Here is a 16,295-nt window from a genome sequence, read left to right as displayed (position 1 = left end):
AAATGAAAGTCAATGAAATAGTTAGTGGTGGGAAAAATTACTCTTCCCTCCTCTTGACAGCTTTCCAGCTGCTGGTCTTAAAGGCTTGCTTCAGGATTTTGGACTGCATGTTGCAATCTGGGCAGAAGAATGAACGTGCTTTCTTTTCTTCTGCCTTCCCTTCTTACTCCAACCCCCAAATTCTTTCAGGCACTGAAGTATTTAAACAGTCCAGGATGTGACTAAAAACATTGCAACTAACATATGCGATTCATAGGAAGAAAGTTGAAAAGTCATGAATGCTTCCTGTAGACTCTGTGTAATTTTTTTTTTTAAGGGAGGGGGGTTTATGCTCAATTATTGCAAAGCAAACCACTTTCACCCTAGCCTCCCCTTCTGTCCCATCTTGTATCTAATAGCTTATTTATTTATTTTTATATACCTCCCCCATAGCCAGGGCTCTCTGGGCAGTTTGCAGAAATTCTAAAGTTAAGATAAAAACGAGTATACAAAATTTAAAATTCTAAAACACAGAACATACACACATAAAGCATTAAAAACCGTTTAAAATACCTAAACATGTGGGTGATTAAGATGTGCTGCTGGGCAAAGAGGAAAGTCTTAACCTGGCGCCGTAAAGATAGCAGCGTTGGTGCCAGGCGAGCCTCGTCAGGGAGATCGTTTCATAGTCTGGGGGCCACCACTGAAAAGGCCCTGTCCCTCGTTGCCACACTCCGAGTCTCTGTCCATCTGTACTCGTACAATTAAAAAAATGTTGGCGTCACATTGGATATCTAGCTGAGTGAAAAACCTGAAACTTTGCCCCAGCGTGTGGATGTAGGATAAGCCACCTACACGTTGGCGACAGTGTAAATAGTGACTCTGCAAACGCATTGATACAAGCACTATGAAAGGAAACAACTTTGTATGTGTGTGTTTAGCAAACTTCCTCGTGCTGGTTCGCTGCCTGAAAAGCTCCCACGCAAACGGGTCATGTTACTCCATTGGGCACAATGCCATCCTGTACGCAGAATGCTTCAAGAAAAGAGGAAATCCCCTTGTGAAATATCCTTGCTTTATCTAGGGCACAAAGGAAGGGGGGAATCTATTACTCAGCACAGGTCTGTTTCGTTCGGTGTACAAGGTATGCATTATATCTGTGTCACGATCCGGGATTAGATGAAGTGACTAACAGCTGCAGAGACTCTGTGGACTTGGACAGACAGCAGCTGCTAGTAGAGACAGAAAATACGGACCAACTTGTCCATCTACACTTTTCTCTCTCTGTCCTGTGTGTATGTATGAGTACATTTGCACTATGGTTCTCTCAATGCACAATATAATATTGGACATGGAGGTTTGTTTGTTTAACTTGTATATCCCACTCTTCAAGGGGGATGGATATGTGCTTCCTTTGATTCAGTTCAATTTCTTTTATTACAGTCAACAGACCAATAAAACCTATAAAAACACATAATAAATATTTAAAATACATGAAATTAAAACAGAGTATGATTACATGAGCCTCCTTAAAGTTCTGTGCTAGAAGCAAAGGAAAATCCTGCCACCATAACTGATCTGGTAAGGATTGCGTGATTAAGAAATTTAGCAACTTGTTCAGTGGTATGCTTATCTTGACCCTGTAAAAGGACCGACATAAGGGTCACGGACGATCGTCCAGGTAATCGTTGCGTGAAAGGATGGATAAGGGTTTTTCTTGCCTCCTGATAGAAGCTGCAGTTGAATAATACATGGGAGATAGATTCTACCTCCTCGTTGTTACAGGGGCAGCGTCTATCTGATAGTGGGACTTTCCCAAATCTGCCCTTCATTACCCTAGAAGGCATAGCATTGAGCCTTGCTAGGGAAAATGTCCGCCTATATTTGGGTATAGATAACCAGCTTAAATACAGAGGTACACTATTTTGGTCGTGATCCCGTAGCCCCAAGGCTTCCTTACACCCCATTTTATTTTCACAACAACCTTGTGAGACAGGTTAGGCTGAGAGATTTATTTATTTATTTATTACATTTTTTACACCGCCCAATAGCTGAAGCTCTCTGGGCGGTTCGCAAAATTGATTTATTTATAAGGCTCAGAGTGTGGCAACGAGGGATAGGGCCTTTTTGGTGGTGGCCCCCAGACTGTGGAATGATCTCCCTGATGAGGCTCGCCTGGCACCAACGCTACTATCTTTCCGGCGCCAGGTTAAGAATTCCTCTTTGCCCAGGCATATGGCGGCACAACCTAATTACCCACATGTTTAGTTTTTAATCGGTTTTTAATGCTTTATGTGTGTGTGTACTGTGTTTTAGAGTTTTAAATTTTGTATACTTGTTTTTACCTCAATTTTAGAATTTCTGTAAACCGCCCAGAGAGCCCTGGCTATGGGAGCGGTATATAAGTGTAATAAATAAATAAAATAAATAAATAAATAATTTTTTTATACCGCCCAATAGCCGAAGCTCTCTGGGCGGTTCACAAAAATTAAAACCATGAAAAGCACACAAAACAACCAACAGTCTAAAAACACAAATACAAAATGCAATATAAAAAGCACAACCAGGATAAAACCACACAGCAGAAATTGATATAGATTAAAATACAGAATTAAAACAGCAAAGTTTATATGTAAGTTAAATTAGGTGTTAAAATACTGAGAAAAATAAAAAAGAATACTAAAGAAAATAAAATTAAAATCATAAAAATGACTGCCCTGAGGTCATCAACTGAAGCTTCATGGCCGAGGAAGGTTTTGGCCCTTGTCCTTAGTCAAACGCACTAACCACCACGCCACAATGGTTGGCTATTATAACAAAGCCACCAGCATCGTCGTGTTGTGATATCAGTGTTGACAACAAGACAAAATTACTGTTGGTGCAAATGTAGTAACAAAGGTTCACATTTCAGCTTCCTTTTTTTTTAAAAAAAAAAAAAAATCATGTTTCTGGCCCTATGGCTGTGAAAAGAGGCTTGAAGGTATGTCAGCAATGCCACGCTCAAATTTTGGAGGGCTGACTAAGATTTTCAGTGGTGGGACTTTATTTTTCTGTGTATCTTCTTGCTCCCTCTCTGGCTGACAGCATGAAGGAAATAAACAGTCAGACTAAACTTTGCAAAATAGTAAAAAATTGCAAAATCAGTTTTGCAAAATAAGTCTGACAACTTAAATTTGCACCACTGGCCACAGAATTTGTGTGTGTGTGTTTCTGTAGAATTTTCATTTGCGTTGGTGCTTGAAACTTTTAGACATACCTCTAGATCCCTCCCCTGAACTCGGGGCTGCTTTTCTTGCTAGGCTTCCACAGTTGTGGGCCAACAAGGATGTGAACCAAGATGTCTGACTTTCTCTGGTGTATATCAGAATTGCTGAACTAGCTCAGAGATAGAACTCACACACCCAGCAGTGGAGATGGGAGGGACCGTCTTAGCTGATACACCAGCTTGACTGGAGTTTTGAGGTTTCCCAATTTGTTTATTTATTTACAATATTTATATACTGCTCCCCATTGAAAATTTCAGAGCAGTGTACAAGATAAAATGAAAATAAAAACATAATAAAACACTTAAAACAGATCTTAAAAGAAGCAAATACAGTGACTCCTGGTTGGACATTAAGGAAAGGCTTCCTGGAATAATGATGTTTTCAGGAGGCGCCGAAAGGAGTACGAAGTTGGTGCCTGCCTGGCAGGGAATTCCATAGGAGGGGGGGCCACCACGCTGAAGGCCCTTCCCCTGGTGGACTCCAATCAGAGGATGGATCTATGTGGGACCACCAGGAGCAGACCTTTGGATGACCTCAGTGACCGGGCAGGTTGGTAGGAGAGAAGGTGCTCTCTCAAGTATCAGTTGATGGTACTCACAGGAGATGGTGGCTTTACATTATTGCTAAGTCCTGTTTGTTTAGGATTTGAGTACCTGATTCCTGTAATAGGTCTATAAAATGCTTCTTTTTTTTTTTAGTAAGAGCAAGATTTGCTTCTGTATCTAGTATCCCAAATTGGTATATAAACTCTTTGCGTTGGGTACTGAGCTCAGCTTTTTCAGGCTGGTATCTTCTAGATGTGTTGGACTGCATCTCCATCATCATCCAGCCAGCAGGGCCCATGATCCAAATGGATGGTCTGTGCATATAAAGGTTTCAGCATTCTCTGTGAGGTCATTGTAATTCTTCTTTCTTGCATGAGATCGTCCATGCTGGAGCAGTATAGGACCATCTTGCTTCCCATAGTAGCTAGCTTCGGCTATTGGGCAGTATAAAAATGCAATAAATAAATAAATAAATAAATACACACACACATAAAGGCAGAATTGCATTTTTAAATTAATGCAACCCACAAAAAAAAAAAAAATCCAAAATAGGAAGAAGGTACTACTGATCAGCTTTTCCCAACCAAGTCCCTTCTAGATTATTGGACTACAACTCCCATAATCCCTAGTCAACATAGAGTGCACCAGGTTGGAAAAAATAAGCAGAGGCTTATTTTTCAGCACAGCAGTATATTTGAGCAGGCAAAGGAAAAAAAAACCTAGAAAAGAAAGCATTGTTTAGAAGAATTCTTAAAAAAAAGTATAAGACTGATGCATAACAGCTGAATCTAGTAAAAATATATATATTAGGCAGTAGGCGTTTGTGTCATATGTTGGAACACTGTTATACTAAACAGAAGTATTTCGTAGCTTGTGGCAGCCCTGGAAATCTATAAGCTCATAAGTTGCAAAAGAAAAGTACGACTGTTCCTCCTGTTAAAAATGGAAATAATACACTGGCTATGAACAATAAAGAAATTGTACAGGAATTGTTGGAATATTATATACCTCACAGGAGCTTGATAATAACCGTGTCAACAGTTTCTTACATGTGTTAAATAACCCATAATTAAGTATGTAAGAGCTTAAAAATAGAGATTATATTTAAGTAAATAGATGTGCTAAACCGGTGCCTGGCTGCGACAATGGACTGGATGAGGGCTAATAAACTGAAACTCAATCCAGACAAGACTGAGATGCTGTTGGTGGGTGGTTCTGCTGACCGGATGGTGGCGTGTTCAACCGGTTCTGGATGGGGTTGCACTCCCTCTGAAGGAGCAAGTTCGTAGCTTGGGGGTTCTCCTAGAACCATCTCTGTCTCTTGAGGCTCAGGTGGCCTCGGTGGCACGGAGTGCTTTCTACTAACTCCGGTTGGTGGACCAGCTACGCCCCTATCTGAACAGGGATAACCTAGCTTCAGTTGTCCATACTCTGGTAACCTCCAAATTAGATTACTGCAATGCCCTCTACACGGGGCAGCCTTTGAAGATGGTTCGGAAGCTGTAGCTTGTGCAAAGTTCAGTGGCCAGATTGATAACTGGAACAAGGAGGTTCAAACATATAACACCAATTCTGGCCCGCTTGCATTGGCTGCCTATATGTTTCTGAGCCCAATTCAAGGTGCTGGTTTTAACCAATAAAGCTCTACATGGCTTGGGACCACAATACCTGACGGAACGCCTCTCCCGACATGAACTTACCCGTACACTGCACTCAACATCTAAGGTCCTCCTCTGAGTGCCTACTCTGAGGGAAGCTCGGAGGATGGCAACAAGGGAGGGGGCCTTTTCATTGGTGGCCCCTTGACTGTGGAATGAACTCCCCGATGAGGCTCGCCTGGCACCAACACTATTATCTTTAAAAAAAAAAAAAAAAAAAAAAAATCAAACCAGCTAAAGCCCATGAAGTCATTATGGTTTGACAAAGAGTGCAACATACTAAGAAAGAAACTGTTATCTTTCAGGCGCCAGGTCAAGACTTTTCTCTTCTCCCAGGCATTTAACACCATTTAACAATACTAAGTTTGTTTTTTAATGGACCCCCCAGAACTGTTGTTTTTAAATGGATACGGTTGTTTTTGTTTTTAAATTTTGTATACTTTTAATTTTTACTGTTTTTAACTTTCGTAAGCCACCCCGAGAGCTTCGGCTATGGGGCGGTATATAAACAGAATAAATGAATAAATATTTAAATTGTGTAAGTCTTCTGGCTTGGATGGCTTTATAACTGGATACTGTGGGATGTCTGTTTGACATTTTGAAATTGCACCTAATGGAGGCATTGCAGGAAACAATGCTTTTTAATGTTTAATACTTTTTAATGTTTGCTGTTTTAACTTTTGTGAACCGCCCAGAGAACTTCGGCTGTGGGGCGGTATATAATTAAATGTAATAAATAATAATAAATAAATAATAATAATAAACACATAGAAAACTTCCAGGATCATGGATAGAAGGCTGAGTGATATTAACAGGGAAGTTAAGGAAAGAGAGAGTAGATAAAGCATTTTGCTGTCCTTTATCTCTTAAATCATCACAATAAACTAGTATTCCCCAACCTGGAACTCTCTAGGTGTGTTGGATTCCAAGTCCCATGATTCCAGCCAGCTTGACCATTGGCCTTGCAGTTTGGGGATGATGGGAGTTGCAGTCCAATGCATCTGGATGGTATGTTGGGAAAGGCTGCTGGGCTTGAGCAACAAAACTCCATTACTTCTTCCCCTTTTAATTTCCCCCCATTTCTCAACATTCTGTGGCTCAACTACCCTCAACATCCCATAGATCCTGGAAGTTCACAGATCCTTATTGGGTTGGTTTTTAAGGCTTTAAAATGTTCTTTTAAAATGTGTGATCTTTCAAATTAATTATTATATTTATATCCCACCTTTTGCCCAATGCTGGGCCTCAAGGCAGCATCACAAAATTTAAAACACATATATTAAAAACCTATAAATAGAGATATACAAAAGTATATTAAACATATTCCAATATTAAAACATTTAAACATTTAAAATGGCAATTTTAAAAAGTCCTTGACACAGACGGCGGTCCAGTTCATTCACCAAAGGCCTGCTGGAACAGAAAAGTCTTTGGCTGCCTCCTAAAGCACACCAAGGAGGGAGCCAGTCTAGCTTCCCTGGGAAGAGAGTTCCAGAGTACTGGAGCAGCCACCGAGAAGGCCCTCTCCCACGTTCCCACCAGGTGTGCCTGTGATGTTGGTGGGACTGAGAGACGGTCTTCTCCTGAAGATCGTAAAACACGGGCAGGCTTGTAAGGGATCATAGGATTTTTCAGATAACCTGGAACCAAACCGTATAGGGCTTTATAGGTCATAACCAGCACTTTGAATTGTGCCAAGAAACAAACTGGAAGCTAGTGGAGCTGTTTTAACAGGGGAGTTTTATGCTCCCTGTAACCAGCCCTGGTTAGCAATCTGGCTGCAGCTCTTTGAAACAGCTGAAGTTTCCGAACAGTCTTCAAAGGCAGCCCCACGTAGAGCATGTTACAGTAATCCAGTCTGGAAGTAACTAAGGCATGTACATCTACACACCTGGGGAGCTCCCTCCGCATTTAGGAACTACTATGTAGTAGGGTGCCACTCCCTTTACTCTCCAACTGATAGGCACTTTACCCCGGGGGATGGATATTGGATGGAATAATATATAGAATTGCACATATAATTCTATGTGTAATTACACACTTCGATTTGTTGGAAGGAAACCTTGTACCAAGTTATTTGGGATGAACTTCATCACATACGACTTGGATGCTTGCCTTAAAATCTCAGGTTTCTGATGTCCTCATGTAGTCCCATAAAAATTAGATTGACACCAACCAACTTGTTTGTATTCACATATTGTTGGTTAAAACACCTGTATCTCACTTTTCCATCCATAATTAGACCCTCAAGGCAGGTAACAACCATCATAAAAACTATACTAATAAAACAGGATAAGCAATAAAAAATAGACAAATGGCAGCAGTAATTGGCCAGCAGGTACTAAAAATTGCTGTCATAAAATGCACGCCTAAATAATACGTTTAACCAGTGTCTTATTGGAAGGAGATGTTGGATCATCATGGATTTATTCTCCATGCAAACCTGTCCAGTCCTCCAGATGGCAAGGAACAACATATTGATTACTTTAAAGCATTTTTAGAATGCAACGCACACTCTTGTACAGCCCTACCCAATCTAGTTCCCTACAGATGTTTTGGATTTCAGCTCCCATCAGCCGCAGTTACCATAGCCAATGATCAGAAAATCTGAGCGTTGTAGTCCAAAACATCTGGAGGGCACCAGGTTGGGAAGGCTGGTCTAGTACTTTCTCTTCTCGTGACACTGTGAGGTGGGTGATCAATGCCCTTTTTATCGTTTGGCACTCAGACGAGTTCATGAATGAGCAGCTCTTGAACCCAGAGCTTTCCATTCCCCATCATGCATCTTGTGTTGGTATTTTAAACCATCTATAGTTCTGCTCAAATGCAAGCAGAGGGCTTCTTGGCCACCTGTGGCGAGTAAAAAGAGTCTCCAGGTGACAGTTTTGAAAACTGCCAATGTAACAGACCACCAGCCAACTAGAATATTTACAAGCGACCATTCACATTTGGAGAGAGAGCAGAGGCAGAATGGGAAAATATAGCATTGGCTACAGTTGGTTTTGTTTCATAAGAAAGGTTGTGAGCCCAGGAACGTGAGACATGAATGCAGTGGCATTTGATATGGCATCTTCTGCAAAAACAGCTGCGGGTGATTTAACAGGAATGGTGCACCATTCTGATCCGATGGCTGTCTGTTGGGAATGGGGCTAAGGAATCCTCCTCCCTCCATCCTGGAGAATTAACACTGGATAGTTCGGGTGCCCTTTAAATTGGCTCAAGAGGAAGCCTGGCCAAAGGATATAACTGCTGTTTTTCAAATGGCAAATCTAATTTGAACATGTTAATGGTGTTGGAAGGAAATAAACATGGCAAGATGCATACGATTCTGTTGCTCTCAGTTACAGCTTTCAAGAGCGGTGAGTCTAGTGATGTGTCAGCCTTTGGGGGCATCTTTTCAGATACTGGATGTCTGTCTTCATTCTTGCCCAATAAGTTTTAAAGGCGATGCAAGTTTTTGCAAAGTATTTCCCTTTTCACTCTTGACTTGGAAGACGCCTGTCCCTCTCCTACCCAGCTGTACGGGTCTTTAGATGAAGGTGAAAGCCTCTGATTTTTGCTGATGCTAGTGGACAAGTACAAGGGATGTGTCCTTCAAGAAGAGAACTCAACTTTGCAGGATCATTGTCCCTTTAAGTATTTCCTGCATCTTAGGCTGTATGTGTGTGTAAGGTACACACATTTTATTTGTATGTCACTCTTGCACACTTTTCCTTTCCTTCATGGAGCTCTAAGCAGCTTGGTTAGAGTTCTCGGTCTCCCACCAAGGCAATCTACAGGGGCAGATCTTCTTAGCTTCAGCGACAGAATGGTGTCACGTTGGGTTATCTTCGACTTTCTGGAGGAGTCAGTTCGGCTTTGTAAAGGGTTGTGGTAGGGAGAAAAACTCTCCTCTCCTCTCAAATTGTTCTTTGGCTTAGACCATTCAATCACTTCCTGGAAGTTGATGGGAGTTGTAATACAGCACATGTGGAGGGCTCTGGGTTGGGGAAGGCAACCTTAACATTTCACTGTTCTTGGTCTTCATTCTCTGTATTTGGTTTGCTGTATCTGGGGATACAGAGAAACGTAGGAAACTATACAGAGACAGATCATCGGTCCATTTAGCCCTATATTGTCGACACTGACTGGCAGCATTGGCTCTCCAGGGTTTCAGGCAGGATTTTTTCCCAGCCCTACCTGGAGATGCCAAGGCTCGAACCTGGGGCCTTCCGCATGCAAAGCATGTGCTCTACCCTTAATCTTGCACCTTTCTTTTACTTGCTGGTCTCCCTCTTCGTGTCTTCTTACCCCTCCTGAGGAATTCTACAATTTAAATTCCATAGCAACACAGTCATTTCAGGAATTGTAGCTATGCCTTTTATTAACGTTTTTCTTGGGCGGCCTGGAAATCCACCTTCGTTCGGCCTGGAAGTAGCGTGGTATGCTGCAGTTGTTGCCAAAGTGCAAGTTCTTTGTGTCTTTACAGCTTGAAAAAAAACTTTACTAGAGTTGTCTTTCAAGTCCTATTGTTTACACTTTAATTTAATAGCTGGGCATTACGAAATATATGAGAGTGGTGGGAGAATAAGTGATACCATAAGAAGAAGGGCAGTATATGAAGAACTAGCTAGAATACTAGAATGTGTACATTCTAGCCTAGCTACAATTATCCATGCTCTGATAACCTCTCGTTTGGATTACTGCAATGCGTTATACGTGGGGCTGCCTTTGAAAACGGTCCGGAAACTTCAACTGGTACAAAACAGGGCAGCCCGTTTACTAACAGGGACTGGCTGACGAGACCACATCACGCCAGTCCTTTTCCAGCTTCATTGGCTGCCAGTCCAGGTCCGGGCCCGATTCAAAGTGCTGGTATTAACATTTAAAGCCCTAAACGACTTGGGGCCAGGTTATCTGAAGGAACACCTCCTCCCATATGTACTTGCCCAGACCCTAAGGTAATCCTCAGTAGTCCTTCTCCGCGAGCCCCTGCCAAAGGAAGTGAGGCAGGTGGCTACCAGGAGGAGGGCCTTCTCTGCTGTGGCACCCTGGCTGTGGAATGAGCTCCAGAGTGCAGGACACGGAATAACGGGCTCAAGTTAAAGGAAGCCAGATTCCAGCTGGACATCAGGAAAAACTTCTTGACTGTTAGAGCAGTACGACAATGGAACCAGTTACCTAGGGAGGTTGTGGCCTCTCCCACACTAGAGGCCTTCAAGAGGCAGCTGGACAAGCATCTGTCAGGTATGCTTTAGGGTGGATTCCTCCATTGAGCAGGGGGTTGGACTTGATGGCCTTGTAGGCCCCTTCCAACTCTGCTATTCTATGATTCTATGAGGTTCGCTTGGCACCTACATTATATGCTGGTGAAGACCTTTTTATTCTCCCACCATTTAACTGTCTATAAATAAATTTTAACTTGGTGTTTTAAATTTGTAATTTTGCATTGCTGCTGTTTTATCTGGTTGAGCTTTTATATTGTATTTTATATTATGGTTTTATACTGTTGTTTTATACTTTGAATGTTTTTAATTTTTGTGAACCGCCCAGAGAGCTCCGGCTATTGGGCAGTATAGAAATGTAATAAATAAATAAATAAATAAATAAATACAGAGCAGTATAGAAGCACCACGTATAATCTTTTGGATAGCTTTCTAAAATGGAAAGTTCCTCAAAAATGGCTTATGCCTCTTCTCGCTGTTGGTCTCTGCTCCAGTAATTCTGAAAGCATGTGCCAAAGCTTTTAAGAGAACTGCTAGTGTGCTCTGAGAAATAAAATGTATAAAATGAATGTCTATAAGCCTGAACTGCCCACTGTAAAGGAAATTGGATGGTTGACCTGCGTGATTCCACTGGCCTGGTATCCTCTCCTTCCAATCAGCCTCTGTGTTTGGTACATTACAACACAGTGTGGAGACCAGGCTGAAATTGGCTTGTTCAAGAATGTCCTTGAGGAAGAACTCGGTTGGAAAAATGTTGGGCTCAATAACACATTTCTTGTGCACCTGGAGGAGGTTTCCTTCTTACCTGGGTGTGATTTGGATCTTTCTGTAATCTCTTGAGGCTGAGACACAACACAATTACCTGCTTTGAGGAGATATGTCCGGAACATGGATTCTTGCAAGAACATACTATATAGGCTTCTCAGAGGTCAAGTGGCTCTCTTACATACTCTAAACATTTTGGGATGATAATGTACATTCAATTTTAGTTCAGGGTGGCATATGCCTTCACTATTAGACATTTGGGAAAGCCAGGCATACTCCGTGGGGCTCTCCACGGCCTCGTTCACGCCAGTAGCCAAAAGTGATGCAGTCCAGGAAAAGTTTTTCCCATTGCAGCCTGCTAGTCTTTGCAAACTGGTTCTTGGAGGACTCTTGCAGTACTGCTATTTCAGGTCCCATTTAACTGGATATGACCTAGGGCCTTTCACAGGTAGTATGAATGACCTCTATGTCAAGTTTAGGGATATGAGGCTGGAGTGAAGGCAGGGCTTCCCTACCTCATAACTTTGGGTATACTCCAGCTACTTGAGTGAATCAGGTGCATCGTGGGTGAGGGAGGGAGGGAGAGGGAGGGAGGGAGGGAGGGAGGGAGGGGGAGAAAGCCCAAAGTGGAGTTTTCTATGCAGTTGAGTGACCCTTCTTAAATAGCTGTTTGGTGAAACAGTACTTCTACTCTACATTGATGCCCATTGGGCCAGTCTAACAATACCAACCATACTGCTGTGAGACTGTCCTCTTTCCAATGGACAAGAATTATTGACAACGCTTGGATAGTGGGATTCTACACCAGCTGTTTTCAAGGCCGCTAAGTATGATAACTTTTAAAATGGCATCATTGGGTAGTATCCTATGTTAGCCCTATGTAGAATGGACCTATTGAAATAAATTGACAAGTAAGTCTTGACTAATTGAAGTCTCAGTCATTTCAGTGGGTCTACTCTATGTAGGACTAACATTGGATACTTACCCATAGGCTTTCATAGTTTCTTGTCCAATTCATGGTACTGGTGTTAACCTTTTAAAATTCTTAATTCTCTGGGTCCAGATTACCTAATTGGGCATTTCATTTTTGTCATCCCATACCTTGCCTGAAAAGATACCCTGGGAAAGGATCAGCCCCCTACCCATTTGGTATTTGTAGTGAAAAGTTACAACTTGTACATATGGACAGTGTTCGTAAGTGATACTATGTATTTATACTGACGGATCTGTTATAGAAAACAAAAAACGTAACTCTGTCAATATTTCAAATTTTCCTGCAAAGAGAAACTAACCATCATCTGAACAGTTTCTTCCTAACTTTTTGTGGTTTTTTTCCCTTCTTTTTCTAGGGAGTGGAGCAACAGCAGTGGTGCAAGCAGCCTATTGTAGTCCGAAGAAAGAAAAAGTGGCAATTAAGCGGATCAATCTTGAGAAATGTCAGACCAGCATGGATGAGCTACTGGTACAGAAATGCTGTTAATTTTCTTGCACAGTTAATTTAGCTTCTGTATCTCACTATGGCTCTAGGCATTTGCTAGAATCTTAGTGATTGTGTCGGTGATGCCAGTACACATGCACTGTCTGTCTGGGACCCCTGCCCACAATGTAGTGAAGAGGTGGGGGCGGGGGGAGATATGCTCAGGCCTCCTCGAACCTGGAGCTGAGCCTGTGTGTTAGAATGCCTTTCATGCACATTGCATTGCTCAACTCTTGCTCCTTTGCTGCTGAAGTAGTCACACAGATTATTGGAATTTGAGTATTTGCCAGTTTAGGGCTCAAAGGACCATTCAGAAAGCTCTGCAATAGAAAACGTAGATAAAACGTCTAATTAAACACCTTAATCTCCATCCGACCCCGTTCCTCCGAAATATCTAGTATTTCATTGGCTGATGAATGAGACAGCAGTGAATTGCTGTTTTTCTTCTTTTCAAAGGGTTCCAATTAGGTGACCAGATGGGTAGCCAGTCTTTGTATATTAGTCTTTTCATTGAGGAAGCAAACTTGGGGTTTTTTTTCTCCCCAGTAGCTTAAACATAACAAGCAAGTTTTGAGTCCTAATGTCGCATCCTAGCATTACCGCTTTAAGGTCAGAAAGATTTTTGATCCTTAGAGACTTCTGGGTCCTTTCTCTGTTCTGATGTGAATAATGCTGGTGAGATATTGGACAAGTGTAGATCTTAAAAACATGGGAAGGAGCCTGCTGTATGAGAACAAAGGTCCAACTAGTTCAGTGTTCTGCTTCCCAGCAATGGCTAGGCAGGGGCCGTTTGGGAAGCTCAGAGGCAAGGACTTTTCAATGTACAGAAGTATATTGATGCCAAATGCAAATCAGGAGAACTTGTTTTGGTGAAATGAGAAGATTATTGGAGACCCAGGCTCAGAACTGTGAGCCGCGTAGGTTTCCTTGTGGTAAACACATGGGAAAGCTGTTGTGTTCTGGGTGCAGTTTGGTGAAGATATGTGTAACCAGCCTTAGCTGTCAGAGAAAGGATGAACAGAATGAAAAGCACCCAGAAAATACTTTTTGCTATTGCTATACGTAAGATCCACCCTTTAGCTTGCCACTGAAGTGGATTTACAGTGTTAATTTCACTTAAATTGTGCATCAGAAGGGTGGAGAAAGTCTACTCTTTCACAACCACACTTATGTGCTTGCCAGAGGGATTTTAAGGGGCAACTGGTCTGGATTAAGTGAACTTGAGTGCATGTTTTAGAATACTTCTTGCAGAAGTGAATTTGAATTGGGGCTCAGACTGGCAATCCATTTTCAGTGCCAGTCCTGATCCCTAGCACATGTTATACAATGAATAATTGCCACCATCTGAGCATGTGCAGAGTCTTGCATTGAGTAAACATGTACGTACCTGAGATAAAAGAGACAAAGGTTCCAGGCTTTGGGGGCAGGTTTCAGGAGCTCTCTTCTTTTAAAAAGTAACCATTCACTCCTATTTCCCCCCCCCCCATTCCTCTTTGGGTAGTATGTCATTAACATTCCCATTTAACAGACTGGGAAAATAGAGGCTCTGACTATATGTTTCCTAAGATTTGGTGAATATGTGTGAGAGTAGGAATTTGAATGTGTCTCTTCTCAACACAGCAGCAAGTGGGTCATAGAAGCCACTCTCCATGGCTGAATAGAATCATAGAATCATAGAATCATAGAATAGCAGAGTTGGAAGGGGCCTACAAGGCCATCGAGTCCAACCCCCTGCTCAATGCAGGAATCCACCCTAAAGCATCCCTGACAGATGGTTGTCCAGCTGCCTCTTGAAGGCCTCTAGTGTGGGAGAGCCCACAACCTCCCTAGGTAGCTGATTCCATTGTCGCACTGCTCTAACAGTCAGGAAGTTTTTCCTGATGTCCAGCTGGAATCTGGCTTCCTTTAACTTGAGCCCGTTATTCCGTGTCCTGCACTCTGGGAGGATCGAGAAGAGATCCTGGCCCTCCTCTGTGTGACAACCTTTTAAGTATTTGAAGACTGCTATCATGTCTCCCCTCAATCTTCTCTTCTCCAGGCTAAACATGCCCAGTTCTTTCAGTCTCTCTTCATAGGGCTTTGTTTCTAGACCTCTGATCATCCTGGTTGCCCTCTTCTGAACACGCTCCAGCTTGTCTGCGTCCTTCTTGAATTGTGGAGCCCAGAACTGGACGCAATACTCTAGATGAGGCCTAACCAGGGCCGAATAGAGAGGAACCAGTACCTCACGTGATTTGGAAGCTATACTTCTATTAATGCAGCCCAAAATAGCATTGGCCTTTCTTGCAGCCATATCACACTGTTGGCTCATATTCAGCTTGTGATCTACAACAATTCCAAGATCTTTCTCGTTTGTAGTATTGCTGAGCCAAGTGTCCCCCATCTTGTAACTGTGCATTTGGTTTGTATTCCCTAAATGTAGAACTTGGCATTTATCCCTATTAAATTTCATTCTGTTGTTTTCAGCCCAGCACTCCAGCCTATCAAGATCACTTTGAAGTTTGTTTCTGTCTTCCAGGGTATTAGCTATCCCACCCAATTTTGTGTCATCTGCAAATTTGATCAGTGTTCCCTGCACCTCCTCGTCCAAATCATTAGTTTCAGTTAAGGCTGTAGCAATTAGCTGATTGGTTATATTGATTGAACTGTCTTCCAGAAAGTTCCCACGATGAACTGGGCAACAGAATTTAACTTGTGTTTTTAAGTACCTGTAGTAAAATAAAACAAAACAAAACAAAACATGGCTACTCGGTGATATCATAAGCAGCATTCCCTCTTTGATTAAACGCACGGGAGGGAAAGCCTCTTCCAAAATGGTGTTTACTGCAAACCATCTGAAAACTTTGTGCATTTCGCCTGTAGTTTTACTCATACGCAAACTTAAGCAGACACTTCATTCTGTTAATAATCTAGGCGAGGGGTTCCATTTAAAGAAACAAACAAAAAACTTTAGTAGAACAACCAAGTAAACTTTGGGAAAGATGACTTAAGAGGGATTGAATTGGGGCCTCTTTTGCAGCCCAGTTATTCATGTGTGCCCCGTGTGCACTGCGAGAGCTGCTATCCTTGCAGCTTTACTGTGTTGCTGAACAAGGGGAGAATCTAAGCCCAGTTGCCAGCTTGCAACACATTCCATTCTGTCTCTAGGCAACAAAATCCCAGCTTTTGTGCAACATCAAAAGCCCCGGCCTTTTCCACCTGGGGTTGGAGGGTAGGACAGGAATAGAGCATTGAGGTGGTCAAGCCATCCTAAAAAGAAGAATAAAAAAAAAATCATAATGAGTTGAATTAGTCTTGCTTCGGATGGAGGCTCAAACACTTCAATTGCATCTCTCCATTATCATCCTCCTTGGATTAAGAACCTAAGAAGTGCCCTGATGCTGGATCAGACCAAGGGTCCA

At 42.2% G+C, this 16,295-nt stretch overlaps 1 protein-coding gene across 1 annotated transcript in view; it reads left to right on the top strand.

Annotated features, from left to right (window-relative positions):
* OXSR1 (oxidative stress responsive kinase 1) overlaps positions 1–16,295 on the top strand; it is a 111,546-nt gene that overhangs the window by 9,372 nt on the left and 85,879 nt on the right. Inside the window, exon 2 of the mRNA XM_063126437.1 lies at positions 12,767–12,879. Coding sequence (XP_062982507.1) covers positions 12,767–12,879 — 113 coding nt within the window. The remainder of the gene's footprint in view (positions 1–12,766; positions 12,880–16,295) is intronic.

This window comes from Elgaria multicarinata, chromosome 1 (genome assembly GCF_023053635.1).
Source record: "Elgaria multicarinata webbii isolate HBS135686 ecotype San Diego chromosome 1, rElgMul1.1.pri, whole genome shotgun sequence".
In the NCBI taxonomy this organism is placed as follows: domain Eukaryota; kingdom Metazoa; phylum Chordata; class Lepidosauria; order Squamata; family Anguidae; genus Elgaria; species Elgaria multicarinata.
This window is presented reverse-complemented; position numbering and strand designations above follow the sequence as displayed.